Here is an 18478-nt window from a genome sequence, read left to right as displayed (position 1 = left end):
TTTGCCAAAATTTAAGGATCTGACCATTGATGTAGGAGCAAAAGTTGGCTATTTGGCCCATTGAGTCTGCTCTGCCAGTCAATGAAATAATGGCTGATCTGATAATCCTAAACTTTACTTTTCATATCTTTTCCCCATAACCCTTAATTTCCTTACTGATATAAAAGATCGTGTTTGCTGACATCTGCAGCTGTGTGCACTTACGCATGTGGATTAATCCAGAAATGTGTATGCACATGGTACTAGGCACAACACCATCATATATTGTGCATTCACATTGAAGTTTACATGCTTTTGAAATGGGGCTCAGTGGCACAGAGTTTAAAGGTGGGGACAATGAGTGGGGCAAAAAGAGAATCTAAGGGTGGTGAAAGAGTTGACGAGGAGAAGGGAATCTGGATGGAGGGAGAATGAGGTGGCGGGGAACAGGGAATTTGGATGGGTGGGGGGCAAGAGTGAATTGGCGAGGTGAAGGGAGAGACCCCTCTCTCCCAGGTCTCTTTCCCACCTTCCGCCCTGTCTCCTTGGTCTCCTCCAACCCGTTTTGGTTCCAATGTATTAATGCATTGGTACCCTCTATGAACTTTCTATATGTCAGAGTAAATAGTGTATTTTGAATTGACTCTCTACTTGCTACATTTTGTTTAAGTCTGTCCTGAAAGATCTTAAGCTTTCATACAGAATCCATTTGCAAACTAATCAGCACTCTCTTCTAGTGCAGTACAAATTATTCTTCTCTTTGAAATTTGATATTCTTGTGTTTCTGTCCTGATGAATGCAAGGTAAACATTTTTGACAGAATGTCTGTTTTCACCACACTAAAATGAATTCGTCAATTAAACTGTATGAATAATAATTGAGTGAGAGAAGAGGAAACAGGTCAACTTTTTTTCATGTTACAAGAGGTGCCCTCACCAGTTTAGAACTAAACCCACGAACAAATACATAAACAATGCCACACAGATGCAGGGATGTGAGAATATGGAACTCACTGTCCCAGGCAATCACAGATGATGAATCAAGTCAGGTGTTTAAACGAGAGAGGTATTTGTTAAAGAGGAAGGTATTTACAGAAATGGCAACAGGCCAGTGAACTAGGATGAGGAAAATTACTGCCATAATAAAGAAAATTGTGTAGTGACTGTTACCTGGGATGATAGGGGGCTTAGGGAGAAAAATCTCTTTAAGCTTTCTGTGTGTAAGCTTGAGAGGTAAGGAAAATGTTAAGTCCCAAATCAGGCCACCTGCACTTGCAAACCTATCTACCTTCCCATCCCCATGTAATGGGTGCTGGGTGTAATGGATTTGACCAGTTGGAGGACCAGTGGGATAAGCTCATATATGCAGATATTTCAGCTTAATCATGCACAATAATGCAGATATTTTTATCTTATTGTATCAAGCTATAAGTGTCTGGAGTGTTGACTGTTTGTGCTTCTGCTGCAGGGTACGATTCCATGGGATATGAGATGTCAAAGCCAGATCTACGAGCTGAGCTTGAGGCAGATCTGAAGCTGGTTTGCGAGGGCAAGAAGGACAAGTTCAGTGTGCTTCATCAACAAGTTCAGAAATATAAGCAGGTGTTCATTGAGGCTGTGACAAAAGCCAAAAAGTAAGTATGTTTCAGTTACTCATTCTTGGGACGTGGTTGATAAGAGCATGATTGTCATTTATTTATCTGCACCTTTATTTAATTCATTTGTGATATAGGCATCACTTGTGATATGGGCTAGGCTGACACTTATTGCCTGTAGTTAATTGCTTAAAGGCCAGTTAAAAGTCAGTCACATTGCTGTGGGTCTGGAGTCACATGTAGGCCAGACTGAGTGAGGATGGCAGATTTCCTTCCCTGAAGTGCATTAATGACCCAAATGGAATTTTATGACAGTTGACTGGTTATATGGTCACTCTTATGTAAGCTTTTAATTTCAGATTTCTATGAATTCATATTTCACCATCTTCCATTGTGGGATTCAAATCCATGTCCCCTGACCATTGTTGTGGGGTTCTGGATTCCTAGCCCAGAAACCTTACCACAACAGCACTACCTAGTTGTTCTGTAACCTTTAGGTTCAACTGTATGTTACTTGGCTACTTTGGAGCAGTTAAGAGTTGACAAGTTGATGCCATGTATAGGCCCAGATCAGAAAAGGATGACAGGTTACCTACCTTAAGAGATGCTAGAGAACTAGTTTATTACATGATAGATTTAGCGTCAGCTAATTTTTTTTCTAATTTTTTTTCTAAATTCTAATCACTGAATTAATTTCTCACCTGCCCAGATAGAACTTGTACTTGAATTGATCAAGTTGTTGGTCCAGGCTACTGAGGACAGTACAAACTTTTGGAGCATTTTATTTTGAGCTACGTTACACTGAAGTAAATACACTTAACTACTTAGTGACATGTTTTGTTAGGCTGGATGAGGCTCTATCCCATTACTTCGGGGAGGTGACTGAAGTGACACAGTCTGAGGAGTTCCTGATGGAAATTTCAGAACCTGTTCGAAAATGTCCTCAGTGTGGGAGAGATATGGTTCTCAAATCAAAGAAAGGTGGAGGGTAAGTATGTCATTTTGCACAGGAATAGGAGAAGGCCAATAAGCCTCTAGAGGCTGTTCTGCCAAGAAGTTAGATTATTGCCAAGCTGTACCTTAACTCCATTTGCCTGTCTTTACCGCACATCTCTTGATGCTCTTACCCATCAAAAATTCTTCTCTCCCCCCAATTCCACTTGCTTCATGTTACTTTAGTGCCCTGCTGCTGATATTGGCTGACATTGTCTCTCCAGTCAAATGTTTACTCACTTTTAGCCTAATTAGTTAGCAGTATATGCAATATGATATATTTCAATGAGTTCACCACTTGTTTAAGAAAGAAAAATCAAGGAATTCAAATTCTCTTATTTGGATTGCCACAGTCTACCATAAGATTAAAATGTTCCACGTTTGCACAATGCTGTGGCATTAATTCTTTGTTCTATTCCCCCTGTCATCTATTCCTTCTGTTCTCAATCTGTTGTGCCAAAGAATGTAATCATGCAGCTAATTCTTTCTTGCTGTTCAGTAGAACCACTTTCACTGGCAAAACCAGTCAAATCTCCATCAGCATATGAATCTACCCTGGTAAACAGGACTACGCATTTCCACTGTGAAACTTTCCTATTGTGTTTATTTATGGGCTCAAATCAATTAATACCTCTACTTCTTGGAATTTGTTTTACAAATTTCTCTGCACTTCTCTGTTAACATGCAATCAAGCTTTGGTCACTGGTAGAAAAACTTTCTTGTGTGACTTGGTCCCACATTTTGTGTGTTGCTCCCATTAAAATTCTTGGGATATTTTAAAGGCAGAAATAGAATATATGTTATTACTCTGCTGCCAGGATGGACCAAAATTATTTTTAAAATTCCTTTTTCCATTTGTGGAGGTAGTTAACCAGCTTTTTTGGTCATCCTTTCTTGCCTTTGTGATATTGGTGATTAGTTGCGCACGTGTTATTGTGCAACTGTGTTTCATTCTTGTTCACTGCAGGTATTACCTTTCATGTACGGGGTACCCAAATTGCAAGTCTGCAGTCTGGTTTCCTGATTCTGTTCTGGGGGTCAGCAGAGATGAGAGCATATGTCCCACGTGTAAACCACACCCTATTCACAGGTAAGAACTATATCAGCAAAATGTTAAACCCCCCCAACAACTGTTCTTATTTTGAGAAAACATAAACATTTCATTTATTCTAAACTTCTAGGTTAAAGTTTAAGTTCAAACGAGGTAGCGTGCCTCCGCTGGTCCCCTTGGAATTTGTTGGTTGTATTGGAGGATGTGATGAAATGCTGAGAGAGATCTTGGACCTGAGGTATTTACGGGGAGCATCACAATCAAACAATCAAATTGTCAACCGTGTACCACAGAGAAGGTCAGAGAACAGATCGTTCCGGGATCACAGGAGTACCCAGCCAAAACCTCAGGAAGTGGCTTTCAAGCCAATGTCCAGGGTTGTCCCTTCAAATATGGGATCTGACAATAATGCAGTTGTGTGCAATTGTGGCCAGGATGCACTTCTACTGACTGTTCGGAAAGAGGGACCGAACCAGGGGCGGAGGTTTTATAAATGTAATGTTGGCAGTTGCAACTTTTTCCTGTGGGCTGACCAGGATGCAAGTGACACAGGTTGTGGAGGATCAGTTAGTAGAGGGAGTTCAGCCTCTGGTGCAGGGAGCTTTCGTCAATTTGGGAGCAACGGAGCTTCAGGTGGAAGGGAAGCAATGTGCACTTGCAATCAACCAGCAGTGACACGCACAGTGCAGAAAGATGGACCTAACAAGGGTCGGACATTTCACACCTGCGCCAAACCCAGAGACCAGCAGTGTGGCTTCTTCCTGTGGGCTGATGAGAATGTTCCACCAGGTATGTGACTACAGTTAGTCTCATTCTAAATTTTGTCATTGATCACCCTGTCCACTGCAGATCAAGTTGCAACTCTATAATTTTCAGGGATCCAATGGTGTAGGGCATAATTTGTGATTTAATGTGGATGATGTTTATACATGAGGGAAATGTTGAGTTGTTTGGAAGTGTAAAAGATTTATAAATCTAGAGTAAATAAGATTTTGTCTTCGTGCTGATGTGCTAAACCCTGGCTATGATTTGGCCAAGGAGAACTGAGAATACTAAATGAAGCCACCCATTAGATACCTAGAAACAATTGTTTAGCTTGCAGTGAATGGAGTGAATTACTACTGCTTCCTGCAATGATTTTACATCACTCACAGGAGAGATCATTCAGTGTGTTCAAAGTTTCCAATTTAACGTGTTATTTCTGATTATCTCAGGGATGACAAATAAACGGAGTGATGGAAACTCCTCCAGAAATGGTCCAACCGCGAAAAAGCCACGAACATGTGGGCTGTGCCACCAACCAGGACATACAAGGACTAAGTGCCCCCAAAACCGCTGATTCTCCCCCAACACTGATGTTTGGTAATGAACTGGAAAATACTGGCTACAGAGAAAGCTGCTGCTTCACTGGTCTCTAACCTTTATGACCAAAACCAGCTGAAACCATGTGAACAGCTCTACTTGAGTGCTGGCAGCACATGAAGAGTGTCCTCCTGGATTCACTAATACAGAACTTGGAATGGTACCTGTTGATAAGCTGCTGAAGTACAGCTACATTGCTAGTCTGGGAGATGAATTTGCAGTGTGAGGTGATTGTGAACTTTGTGGGCCTCATTTGTGTATTGTTCTGGGTGCCCAGTTGAAGAATCTGAAAACAATATGGACCCCATTATAAAATCCAGTAATCAAAAGTTTCCTCCATTTGTGTATTTCATTCCTAAAAATGATGATAAATCAGATAATTCTGGAGATGATACATTTTACATTTTTGAGAATGGGAGTTGGATATTTGAAGGATAGTGGATGAACTGAGATTGAAGGAGAACAACATATTTTTTCAGATGCCCTTTTGTCTGAATTCTAACGGATATTGCTGCTCAGGAGATAAGGATTCTATTTCAGCTTTTCATGTTAAGATAGGTTAATGTTTGTCATATTTCAGAGTTACCTGTCACTTGCAGTTCCAATTCAAAATGTTCATATCTTAGTTGGAATCAATCATCAGGAAATATCACCCATAGAATTAAATAGCTTTGTTTCTGAAACAGGTTGTTTGCATTAGTACATTGCTGTACTAGCTGCTCTGAGTTCCTTATCTCATTAGAGGCAGCCTTACTGATTTTAGTGTGGTGCCTATATGAAACTCACCTTCCGTATTCCTGTGATTTGTGGGAAAAGAAATGACTAAGAGTCTAGCTTTCTGAGCTTCATTTGTGGTTGAGAAGAGTGTTTCTGCTTTACAACTTTGGGATTCAGTTCTTATGGATGCAGGGTTCACTGTTGAAGTTCAGATTTATTGGATACAGATCTACAGTAAAGCACTGGGGGACTTGCAAACCGAAATAGTTCTCTGATGGGTGCAAGTCTGTTACTGTAGACTAGGGCATAGTGCACACAGGTAAGTTTCATTGGATAATACTTGCCGATAGCACTTGTGGGTGCAGCTTTGTTCGTGACAATCTGTCATATCGAAACATGCTGTCATGTTTTCCTCTCTGTTAATTGAGTGATAATACTCCCCTGGTTCTGCTTAGTGTTTATTCTTATTCTGTATTTCTGCAATGCTCACTTTGTTAGGTTTCTTCCTCTGTTCACATGTAGCTGTTTCTCTGCAGACATGGCCATTACGAGATGTGACTGGCTCTTCAGGGTTTTGACTTGGGTCTTAAGCTCTCTGTGATGAGCTCTGAATATTAACACATGACAATTATTATCATCATGCAAGAACTTGCAGCTGTCACTTAAACATGAGATATGTTCAATTATAAAGCAGGTAGCAGACAGCATAGCTGGAAGCAAATAGAACCTCTAGAATAAATTAAAATATTGAAAATTGGTTATATTTTAATACTAAAATATTGTGTACTCTGGTATTATTTTAAAAATGCTAATATTATAGATGAAGTTTCTTTTCCAAAGAAATTGGTTTGTTTTCTTGACATTTGATGTGAAAGCGTGATGTCCAGGGAATGTAATTGTTAAACTATCTGTCTCTTGTATGTTTATTATATAGATTCCTCCCAGAGTAGAACATTTTGCTAAGGACATGAAGCCACTTTGTAATTCATTGTCATAGTATCAGCTTTCTCAACTTTACAGAAGAACAGATAAGACCATTTAGCTCCTTGAACCCATTTTACCTTTTGATGAGATTGTGGTTAATGTCTATGTTAACTATTTACTCATCTTCTATATTGCCAGTTTCAGCTGCACATGTGATGCTGCATAGACTGTCCATTGCATAGTTCCCACCAATCTTCACTCAGACTGACAGCATTTTAGTATATAGGCATTTTTAATTATATTGGAAGAATAATTGGCAAAGCAGCATTCCACTAGTACATTACCTTAAATTGTTTTAAAATAGTGTTTTGATTCTTTACATAAGCCTATTGAGGTAAATTTTGAAGCTAACCAAATCAAAACAGGTAAGCATCTTGCAGTAATCAAAACACTTCTCTGATATTAAATAACATTCAGTCTTTAGTTCTTACACTAAGTAGAAATTGAACCTTTTTTTGGCCATTTATTTATAATTGCATTATTAATGTTCAACATAATTGCAACAGATTTGCCCTATTATGGATTTGGTCTTTGATAATTTAATACAGATCAGTCACGATCAAACTGAATGATGGAGTTTGATGGGGCTGGGTCTGTCCTGGTGCTCCCATGATTTTGTCTGACCAAACACAAACCTGTTGTCATCAATTTTGTTTCTTTTGACATTTGAATTTAAGTTTTATGGGTTACTGGTTGTTCTGTCACTGAGTGGTATGTCTGGCAAACTTTGAACATTGTGTTCTGTTCTTGCATCATGCTATCTGAATATGTGATGACAAGTGTTTGTTTGTTCTCTTACTAGGAGAATACAGATTTAATTCTGGTTTAAGACCTTCCCTGTCAGTATTTTTGCGTATGTGTTCTGTTCATACATTATATGTCAAAACTGGAGAATTTGTGAGCTAGCGAGGGCAGGAGCACTGTCAGAAGGGACTGTCCACGAGCCAGTTCTGGATTATCTATTTAGGCTGAGGTTGGTTAATTAACTGTACTCATCAAAGTCTTACCCCATGATACAACTAAAAAAGTGGAGGAGGAGCAGGATATTGGGAACATAATCCTGACAGACATAAATCACCATTCCTTGATTGCTGCTGGGTAACTGTCCTGGTATTTTCTCCCTAATACCGTGAGCATACGTTACAGCATGGACTGTTGTGGGTCAAAGAGAAGGCCTACTGCTACCTTAAGCCAAATTAGGTTTAGCAGTAAATATCAATGTTGTTTGTTACTTTCCAACATTCTGAGAACAAAATTAAAATAATTTGCACCAAGGGCCAGAAACATAATTAATTCCAATTACAGCTTATTGATGAATCATTGATTGATATTAATTGTGCACTTAAATAGTGGCTGCTAAGTATGGTAATTGGTAATTATGATGACATTAGTTTGCCCAGGTGTTATAAAAACAAACTTAATAAAAATAACCATTTTTTAAAAAGGAAATTAAAATTATTGTTTTCTGTGCCGACAATTCACCTTTGTACATTTGTGAATAATTTGTGTAACTGGTTTATCTTCTGCGAACTTTCAAAAGAACAATTATTTTGTATGGATGTTTATCAACCATCCAGCATAGACCTCCTGAGCCTGTTCATTATTAATTCACAAGATGTTGATTATATAGCAACAGATTTCTTTTTCCTCATTTAAAGTATCTGATTTTCTGTTGTAACGGAACTGTCTCTTTAAAGCTAGATTATGATTATAAAAATGTAGTCACTGACAAGAATGTTGCTTGGACAAAGTGTATGAAATATGTGTTTGTTTTATTGTGAAATAGTTGAGATTTTAAAAGAATCTCTTTGTGTCTTGTCCAATACAAACTTCTCTTAGTTATAAAGAACACCCCTCATCTATTATCAATGTTAAACAAACTATCCCCTATAGCACTGGAAAGTAACAAACATTTGATTACTCCATAAATAAGTTATCTTTTAATTTGCGAGCACACATTCTTTCTCCAGAAGTAGCAGCAACAGTTTCAAATGCAAAAGGCACTGTCATTGATCTATTCCAGATGACTGATGTAGATTATATTGTCCTTATCAAAACATGTTGGAAGACGTAGCATTCGATTGCTGGGTGGAACATTCGTTTGATCACTATCTAGTTAGCGCAAGAGGAAACGGCTGAGTGATGATGAGAAATATTAAAATTGATCTGTGATAGCCAACTAGTTATATCTAACTTTCTCAAGTTAAATAAGTTGTGGTAAATTGGTTAAATGACAAGTATCACAGAACTATGCACTATCATGAAACATATCTTTATAAAGGCAAAATTTTATATGTGAGCTGAATAAATATACTGTGACTGAGAGGAATGATCTTGTGAATGAGATAGAGCAATAGAATATTTCACTTCTTCAGCTTGGTTTTCTCATTCATTCATGAATCTCCATAATCACCTTGCTGCAGACTGGGCATTGTGATAATGATTTAGTGCAACTTAATGAGTCACTAGGAAATTTTCAGAGCCCAGTTTAAAGTGAGCCACAATGCAATAGTTTTGGAGTCACATTGGAAAGACCAGGTAATAGCTGCCAATTTCCTTCCCTAAAGTGCATAAGTAAATCAAATGGATTTTTCGATAATCATGGTCTTAGTGAAGTTTTATTTCAAATTTTTAACAGCTGCTGTGATTTGAATTTAAGCTTTGGATCATTAGTCTAAACCTCTAGATGATCAGTCCAGTCACATAACGACTGTGTGGCCATTTATTCGCAATTAGTGGTTTATTGAATGTTTTGTGCAATGTTAAATTATCCTCGACTTGTTGTCTCTGGTTGTTGATAATTGGTTTCTATACGCTCAAGAGTATGGTGCTGGAAAAGCACAGCAGGTCAGGCAGCATCCAAGGAGCAGAGAATCAACATTTCAGACATAAGCCCTGATGAAGGTCTGTGCCTGACCTACTGTGCTTTTCCAGCACCACGCTCTCGACTCTGATCTCCAGCATCCGCAGTCCTCATTTTCTACTTCTATACACTCAAGCCTGATGTCCTCCATTCTATCACGAGTCATCATCATTTAATTATGAAGAATGGAGATAAAATTCCCTCTGCTTGTATGAGTTTTCTCCCTCCTGAAATGACACAGGTTAATCTCCAATTCCATTGAATCCTGTAGGCTTTCTGCTGCCAGGTCTTGTGAGAACCTGGACAGTGAAAGAATTATTTTGACTGTGGAGGATATCTTAGAATTATTCAGTGCAATTGAAGCTTATTGGTCACTATGTCCACGTCAAGCTCTTCAGTTGAGCTTTTAGTTCAGATATCCTGATCAAGATCAGAAACTCTAATTCATACACTGATTGGATTAAAAGTTACCCAGTTACCTTTATATATTTTCTGCACTGGAAACTCCTGACAGGGGTCTTGTGTTATGAGCTTGTCCAGAAATGCATAAATCCAACAACACAGGAGCCCTTGTATAAATCATGCCCATTTTGCATCAATGTGTCATGAATGTCAAGTGATTGGGTTGTTCAGCAGGACAGCCTGTCACTTTGACATCTCTTGTAAAAAGGGATGTAAGTGTAGAGTTAAGGTGGATGAGAAGTGTGTCACAGACGTGAGATGCCAATAGGTGGAGTACCAGAGCTGAAGGGGTGAATTAGTAAGGGTTAAAGCTTCAGCCAAATTGTTAAGGAAGCTAGAACTAATGAAGAGGTATCCAGGCTGTCAAAGTAAATAGTTATCAAAGGCCTCAGGTGAAGAACAAATAATACTTGGTGAGACATGGAAAACAAAGATAATATGGGACACATGGACACTGAATATGGTAATTGTAATATTAGATTAGATTAATGCATGCTATAATCTGTATAAAGCTTGAAGGAGTTCTTTAATTTAGTGCAAATTTTGACCCTGTGTTAAAGCTACTGTCCATGTGTGCATGAAATAAATAATAGACAACTCCACAACAGATAACCATCAATTTGTCAAGTATCTCTACAACCAAGGTGCCAAGAATGAGTGCATAAGTCAAGTCAGGAGAGTGGCCCATGGTGTTGATTTGGGTAGCAGAATGTCTCATCAGGCCAAGGTCTAGTCATGGGTACAGTTGGTTCTGCTATAACTAGTGTTTCTTCAACACAAATTGGCTATCATGCGATTGAAGAATTTAGACCATTATTGGTAGAACGTGAAGTTTCCGTATCGATATTAGCTTTAACACAATTCTCGTCCTATTGGCTTAAATGGTGCTGCTGTTATGTGATTTTCTTATAATGTGGGATCGCACAGGATCAGAATTATTGTGTTGTATCAGAACAGACTGTAAGGGGGTTTTGAGAAGATTTGTAGCTCTGGTTGAGGTTCTGCAGTTCTGCATGTAAGTTTGCTCACTGAGCTAAAAGGTTCATTTTCATTCATTGAAAACGAATCTTCTAGCTGAGCAAGCAAACTTACATCCAAGACTGTAAGGGGTTTGCGTTCCAACAAGTGGGAGGGGTTGTTGAGTCAATGGTAGAGAGAATGTTGGTTCAGGCAAGAGGGAGTATTATCTTGGGTTGGGGTCCAATTGGAGGTGAGCTATGTCAAGTCTGAGCGGGATAGATCAGCCAGCAGAGATGAGGAAATGTGGTCAGGTTAGGCAGATGGTTGTCAGGGATTCAATTGTGGGGGAGAATTATCTGTTTAATAGTCATCCACGATTTAGAGTAGATTGTTAGTCCTCTTAAGTTTTTTATGGATAATTATTAGGCTGAACTGAGTTACAACCCAGTAAAGTTTCTGACTTTAAGGGGCTTTTTGTTTGAGGATTCCAGTATGAGGGAATTGCCAATCATAATTTTCAATTACCTAGGCAATTCCGATGAAATTTGCTGCGTGGGGATTCTGCATAGTGCCAACAGGCACGTCCTGTCTGCTGTAAGGATTTTTGTGCTTTTTAAAATTGTGGACTGAAATGAGAAAACTGTTGTAAAAAATTGTTTTAAATAATTGCTACATGCTTTGAAAAGAAAGTAGCCTCACACTCATGGCAAACATTGTATAAATAGCTGCTTGAACAGGCAGTAGCTGAGTTTAGATTGTGGATGAACTGGAGTCAAGGTATTCTTCACAGATGATACTTTGGTTGGCAACAAGACGTTGATTGTCATAGATAATTGTTCAGTAGTCCAACAACTGTGGGATTGGTTCTCAGGTAACTCAAGCTTGGGCCTGGAATAAGTTGAGTTGGGAATAACTTTCTTTAAACCTTAGGAAAACCATTTTATCTTTTCTTCAGGGGTTACTGTAAGCTTTGACTTCTAAGTGATAAGTAAGAGGCCTTTTAGAAGAGAACTGGCCATCCTGTGCCTTTTGCCAACCAATGGAAGCATTTGGAAATGGAAGGTTGAAGATAAACCTTTCGATCAGCAAAAAGCAACTCAACAGACCTTGTGAACAAAGACTACTGAATTTCTTTTTCCATTTTTCTCTTGTCCATGTTATATGTGTGGAAGGGGATTAGAGTTTTAATTAGTCATAGAAATCTACAGCATGGAAACGACCCTCCAGCCCAACTTGCCATGCCGCCCAGTTTTCACAATTATACTAGTCCCATTTGCCTACATTTGGTCCATATTCCTCCATATCTGTGCCATCCATGCACCTGTCTACACACCAACAATTAATAACTGTTAACAGGTAGCTGGACTCTAATTACCTGTAATAAATAGTGATGCTTATAAAGTACAGAAACCTGGTGTTTGCTTAAGATCAACCTGGGCCTAAAAATCGGGTAGATTAGAGAATCTTTGTGTTCTTTTTAAAAAAACTTTAATTTTTGGGATGACTTCAGTAAGGACAGGGCTTGATTTTCAATGTGCTCCCCTCGTGTGTTGTGACACTGCATTGCTCCCATGACTCTGCAAATTGCAAAATTCAAAAATGTAGCTACTCACCCACCTACTTTCAGGTATCACTTAACAGATCACAACTTGCTATGTTTTTAAACAAAACCTAAACAACCTTCTAGTTCTTTTTTTTGAATCTTATTGTGCCTCATTTAGTTTATAGCAGAGGACATGACAAGTGAGGAAGATTAAGAACTCTCTTTCTGGCTCATTACTGGGAAAAATGATCTTTTAAATATAATCTTATTAATAAGTCTGAATCTCAATTGTATGTCTTTTTTTTAAAGTTCTAAAGTCTTGTATGGATCCAAAATACCAAGCGGAAATATTACACAATGGAAAAAATCACATTGATGGTTTCTCAGCACTGAACAATATAGCAGTACATATGTGAAATAATTAACCCCTTTTAGAATATTACAATTAATACATCCACCTGAAATTGGCTTCATCTCCCACCGACAATGAATTCGCCAATTTTAACTTAAATACTGTTGTTTGCATGGAAATTGAGAAATTGAAAACATGGTGGTTTAGTGGTGGTGCATGAAAAGTCCAGAAGTGATTTGATGGTGGGATAAAGCCATTCTGTTGTGTGTGATAACATTTCTGACAAGCACAAAAAATTAGATACTCTGTAGCTCTTGTGATGCAGTGTTAGTGTCTCTACCTCTGGATTAGGAGGCCCAGGTTCAAATGCTACAGGTGCTGGAGATGTGCATCTGAACAGGGATGAGAAAATATTTTAAATATAATCATGTTGACTTTAAATTTCTCGTATTTGCTGATAACATTAGCGGTACCAATGTCAAATTCCTTGGTAGATTACGATGCTGTATCCATGGGAACATTAATGAGGGAGATAATAACAGGAATGTGGGCTTGGGATTCAACAGGAAAATCAGAAGGGATGAGATCTTGTTAATATCAGTAAAAGGCTTGGGAGCCTGCACACTTTTTCCATAAAAATGATCTATTACAGTTGATTAAACCTAGGCTATGAACACTGCTGAACAGGTTTGCTCAATCTAAAATGTAGACTGAGGTTAGTTGGTAAAAGACCTAAAAGTAGGGCTGTTAAATTGAGGTATCAGATGAGGATTCAATTATAAAGCATGACCCAATGGCTTCATCACTTCTCAATTCAGGCTTTACTTTTCTGTACTCTAGTTTTAAAAGAAACTGAACCCATACATCCGCTTCTGCAGCAATGAACAGGAAGCCCAAGCCACTAAGCTTTCCTACATTTAACTGGTGGAGTTTGCACTATATATAACTCAGTCTTTAGTTGCCAAGATAGAGAAACAACTAAAGGACAAGAAAGTAAGGTGAATTTATAGTGTGCCTTTCAAATCTCCAAGTTCTTTACTGTTAATTAAAGTTGGTAATGAAGTTTAGTCACTGTTGTAACATGGGAAACACAGCAACCAGTGCAACTGCTATTGCAACAGATGGTAACTTCTGTCAAAGTTCCTTCCGCGCAAATATGAAAAACGAAATGCTCAGTGAAAATAGCTTTCTTTGTTTCCAACTAATCTGAAGCTTGTTGATTTTATCCAGTACATTTTAGGGACTGTAATTTAGTTATAAGCATGAACTTGAAATCTTTCTCTGAAAAAAATTATTTTGCAAAGTGAAAGCTATATGGATTTAATGGTTCCATTTAACACTACAAATCTCAAAATATCCAAATTATACTTGGATACATGATTGCTCAGATACATTTATGAAGTGTTTTGCTGGAAAAGTATAGTAGACCACGTTCCTACACAGTCTGGTGAATTTAATTTATAATTAAAGGGACTGTTAATCCCAGAGTCATGGTTTTGAACCCACATTTTTTTATTTAAAAAATGAAATCACAAATAAAAGATATTAATTAACTTGGATCACTAAAATGTTAGGCAAAAGTGAGGACTGCAGATGCTGGAGATTAATCAAAAGTATGGTGCTGGAAAAGCCCTTCATCAGGAATCAGAAGGGTGGAGCGGATAGGTGAGAAGGAAGATGGACAGATGGGACAGGTCATGAGCATGGTGCTGAGCTGGAAGGTTGGAACTGGTTAAGGTTGGGGAGGGGAAATAAGGAAACTGGTGACATCCATGTTGATGCCATGGGGTTGGAGGGTCCCGAGACTGAAGATGAGGCGTTCTTCCAGGTGTCGGGTGGTAAGGGAGTGGCGATGGAGGAGGTCCAGGACCTTCATATCCTCTGCAGTGTTCGGCACGGGATGGTGAGGTTGAATGGCGCGTGTGTCCCTGAGATAGTTGCCTCATGGCCGAACACTTCAACTTCCCCTCCCACTCTGCCAAGGAGATGCAGGTCCTGAGCCTCCTCCATTGCCACTCCCTTACCACCCAACGCCTGGAGGAAGAACGCCTCATCATCGGCCTCTGGACCCTCCAACCTCATGGCATCAACATGGATATCACCAGTTTCCTTATTTCCCCTGCGCCCACCTTACCAGTTCCAAACTTCCAACTCAGCACCGTCCTCATGATCTGTTCTACCTGTCCATCTTTGTTTCCACCTATCAGCTCCACCCTCCCGTCTGACCTATCACCTTTACCCCCACCTCCATCCATCTATTGCACTCTCAGCTACTTTGCCCCAAGATCCACTCCCTCCCATTTATCTCTCCACTCCTAAGGCTCCCAGTCTCATTCCTGACGAAGGGCTTTTGCCCAAAATGTCGATTTTCCTGCTCCACAGGTGCTGCCTGACCTGCTGTGCTTTACCAGCACCACACTCTCTAAAATGTTGTCAGTCAGAGTTTGTTACTGTTTGAAATTAGATACTTAAATGCAGCTACACTTTCTATTGCTGAATTATAATGGTAAAAGCAGACTGCAATAAGAAATCAGCTTGCAAAAGACAATGAATAATTCAGTGACACAAAGCTGAAATAACCTTAAACATAACTCATTTTGATTTTGCATTTGTACAACTAAGAATTGCTACCCTGGTAGCACAAATAAACATAGCTATTTGCAGTTTGTGTAATTGTACTCCTGGCTACCTTTACTTCCAGAAGTTAGAGCAACAGAATCCACAACAGAATAGAAGTGATCTTCAAATGTAAGTAACAGGACATGGCGATAGACTTTTGTTTAAGTGTTTGTCATCCCTAGTTATATGGAGGTGGTGGAAGTGAGCTGCCTTCTGAAATGGAACCACTGGTATCCGTAAGGTTTAGATATACTGACTGCCCCATTAGGAAGGAAATTCACAATTTTTACAATGAAAGAAGGTGATGCAATTTCAAGTCAGAATGGTATGTGGCTTTGAGTTTGTAGGTACTCCTATATATTTGTTAGTTCTGTCCTACCAAATGGTAGAGGTTGTGGTTTGGAAACTTGTGACTTGCTGTACTGCACATTGTAGATTGTACTTAGTACTGCCACTGTGTTTTAGTAGCAGAGGGACGGAATGTTTAAGGTGATGGATGATGTATCAATCAAGCGGGCTGCTTTCCCTGGATGAGTATTCTTCATTGTTAGAGCCCTGTAGACCATATCCAGGCTTTGATAAGTCAGGAAGTGAGTTACTTGACACAGAATTCCAATCTCTGACCTGCTCTATAGCCAAAGTGTTTACAGGGCTGGTCCGATTCAGTTTCTGGTTATTGGTAGCCCCCAGGATGTTGATAGTGAGTGATGGTAATGTTGTTGGATTACTCTCCTTTGAGATGGTCATTATTAAACAAGGCCCTTGAGAAGTGTAAAGGAATTAGAAAATAAACAAGAAATTACAAAGTGTTAGAAGTGGCCATTACAGGACCTTGACAAGTAGGGTCAAGTAGATCATATTAGATGTATACTAGAAGCAAGAGGGCAACTGGGGAAAGGGTAAGTCCGCTCAAGGACAAAGGAGGGAATTTAAGCATGGTGCCAGAGGAAGTGGGTGAGGTGCTTCACATTGGTATTCACCAAGGAGAAGGTCACAGATTATGGTAATTTTAGTGAGGGATATATTGTTACTCTGGGGCATATCAATATTATGGAGGAGGAGATGTTGGGTGTTTTGAAAACATTAAAGTAGATAAGTCCCCAGGGCCCAATATGTTCGGATACTGAAGGAGGTAAGGGAGGAGACTGCTGGGGTTTGACAAAAATCTTTGTATCTTCTTTCGCCACAGGTAAGAAGATTAAAGAATAGCCATGTTCCTCCCTTTAAGAAGGGCAACAGGGATAATCTAGGAAATTATGGGCCAGTGAACCTTACATCAGTGGGCAGGACGTTAATGGAGAAGATTCATAGGGACAGAATTTAATTGCATTTGGAGAAGAATGGACTCTTTAGGGATAGTCAGCATGACTTTATGTAGGGGAGGTCTTGTCTCACAAACTTGATTGAATTTTTTGAGAAAGTGACAAAGATGATTGAGTTAGGGCACAAGATGTTGTCTATATGGACTTTACTAACGTATTTGACAAGGTCTGTTAAGGGAGGCTGGTCCAGAAGATTAAATCACATGGAATCCATGGTGACTTTGTAATTTGAATATGAATTGGCTTGGCCATAGAAGATAGAAGGTAGTTATGGATGGATGTTTTTCTGACTTAAGAGTCTGTAACCAGTGGTGTTCCACAAGGATCCATCCTGGGATGCCTGTTGTTTGTAATAATTATAAATGATTTGGATGATAACGTAGGTAGTTTGATTAGTAAGTTTGTAGACGACACAAAAATTGGAGGAATTGAGGATGGTGAAAAGGGTTATCAAAGGTTATCAAAGATATACACTCAGTTTAAAAAGTTAGAGAAATGGCAGATGGAGTTTAATCTGGACAAGTATAAGGTGATACATATTGGGAGGTCAGATGCAAGAGGAAACCATACAGTCAATGGCCGGATCCATAGGAGCACCGTTATACAGAGGGATCCTGGAATCCAAGTCCAAAGCTTCCTGAAAGTAGAAACAAGTAGATAAGGTGATAATGAAGACATACGGCATGCTTGCCTTAATTGATCAGGGCATTGAGCATAAAAGTTGGCAAGTCATGTTGCAGCTGTAGAAGACTTGAATTAGGCCACATTTGGAGTCTCGTGTGCAGTTTTGATTGCCATGCTGTTGGAAGAATGTGGAGGTTTGGAGAGAGTGCAGAGAGGTTTACCAGGATGTTGCCTAGTCTGGAGTATATCAGCAAAGTAGAGATTGGACAAACTTGGATTGTTTTTGCTGAGGAGCAACATGATAGATGTATATAAAATTGAAAGGGGTGAGTAAAATGGACAGTTGGAATCTTTTTACCGGTGCATAGATTAAGATGACAGGGAAAAGGTTTGAAGGAGATGTTAAAGGAAAGGTTTTTTTTACAGAGTGTAGATGCCATGAACATGCTGTCAGAGGGCGTGGTAGAAGTGAATACATTAGCAAGGTTTAAGATACATTTAGACAGACACATGAACAGGTAGGGAATGTAGGGATTTGGACCATGTTCAGGCAGATTGGATTAGTTTAGAAATGCACCATCGTTGGCACAGATATGAGGTGTGAATGTCACTTGACAATTATCATCCCAAGACTGAACATTGTCCACATCTTGCTGCATATGCTTACCCACTGCTTCATTATCTGAGGTATTATGAACAGTGCTAAATACTCTGCAGTTATTGACTAACATCTGCATTTTTGACTTTATGATGGCAGTGGGCTCACGTACAATTTGGAGGAAGTTACACCCCTGGTGCATTCCAAAAACAAAAAGTAATTGTTCAGAGTATTGAGTACAGGAGTTGGGAGGTCATATTGCGGCTGTACAGGACATTGGTAAGGCCACTGTTGGAATATTGCGTGCAGTTCTGGTCTCCTTCCTATCGGAAAGATGTTGTGAAACTTGAAAGGATTCAGAAAAAATTTACAAGGATGTTGCCAGGGTTGGGGGATTTGAGCTATAGGGAGAGGTTGGAAAGGGCTAGGGCTGTTTTCCCTGGAGCATCAGAGGC

General features: G+C 39.3%; 1 protein-coding gene across 2 annotated transcripts in view; it reads left to right on the top strand.

Moving 5' to 3' along the window:
- Positions 1-5306, top strand: part of top3a (DNA topoisomerase III alpha) — a 38349-nt gene extending 33043 nt beyond the window's left edge. For both annotated transcript variants that reach the window (XM_043711629.1, XM_043711628.1), the window contains 5 exons: positions 1447-1612; positions 2418-2561; positions 3534-3656; positions 3748-4406; positions 4832-5306. In XM_043711629.1, coding sequence (XP_043567564.1) covers positions 1447-1612; positions 2418-2561; positions 3534-3656; positions 3748-4406; positions 4832-4956 — 1217 coding nt within the window. In that variant the 3' untranslated portion in view covers positions 4957-5306. The remainder of the gene's footprint in view (positions 1-1446; positions 1613-2417; positions 2562-3533; positions 3657-3747; positions 4407-4831) is intronic.
- The last annotated feature ends 13172 nt before the right edge of the window (positions 5307-18478 follow it).

Source organism: Chiloscyllium plagiosum, chromosome 21 (assembly GCF_004010195.1).
Source record: "Chiloscyllium plagiosum isolate BGI_BamShark_2017 chromosome 21, ASM401019v2, whole genome shotgun sequence".
Classification (NCBI taxonomy): domain Eukaryota; kingdom Metazoa; phylum Chordata; class Chondrichthyes; order Orectolobiformes; family Hemiscylliidae; genus Chiloscyllium; species Chiloscyllium plagiosum.
This window is presented reverse-complemented; position numbering and strand designations above follow the sequence as displayed.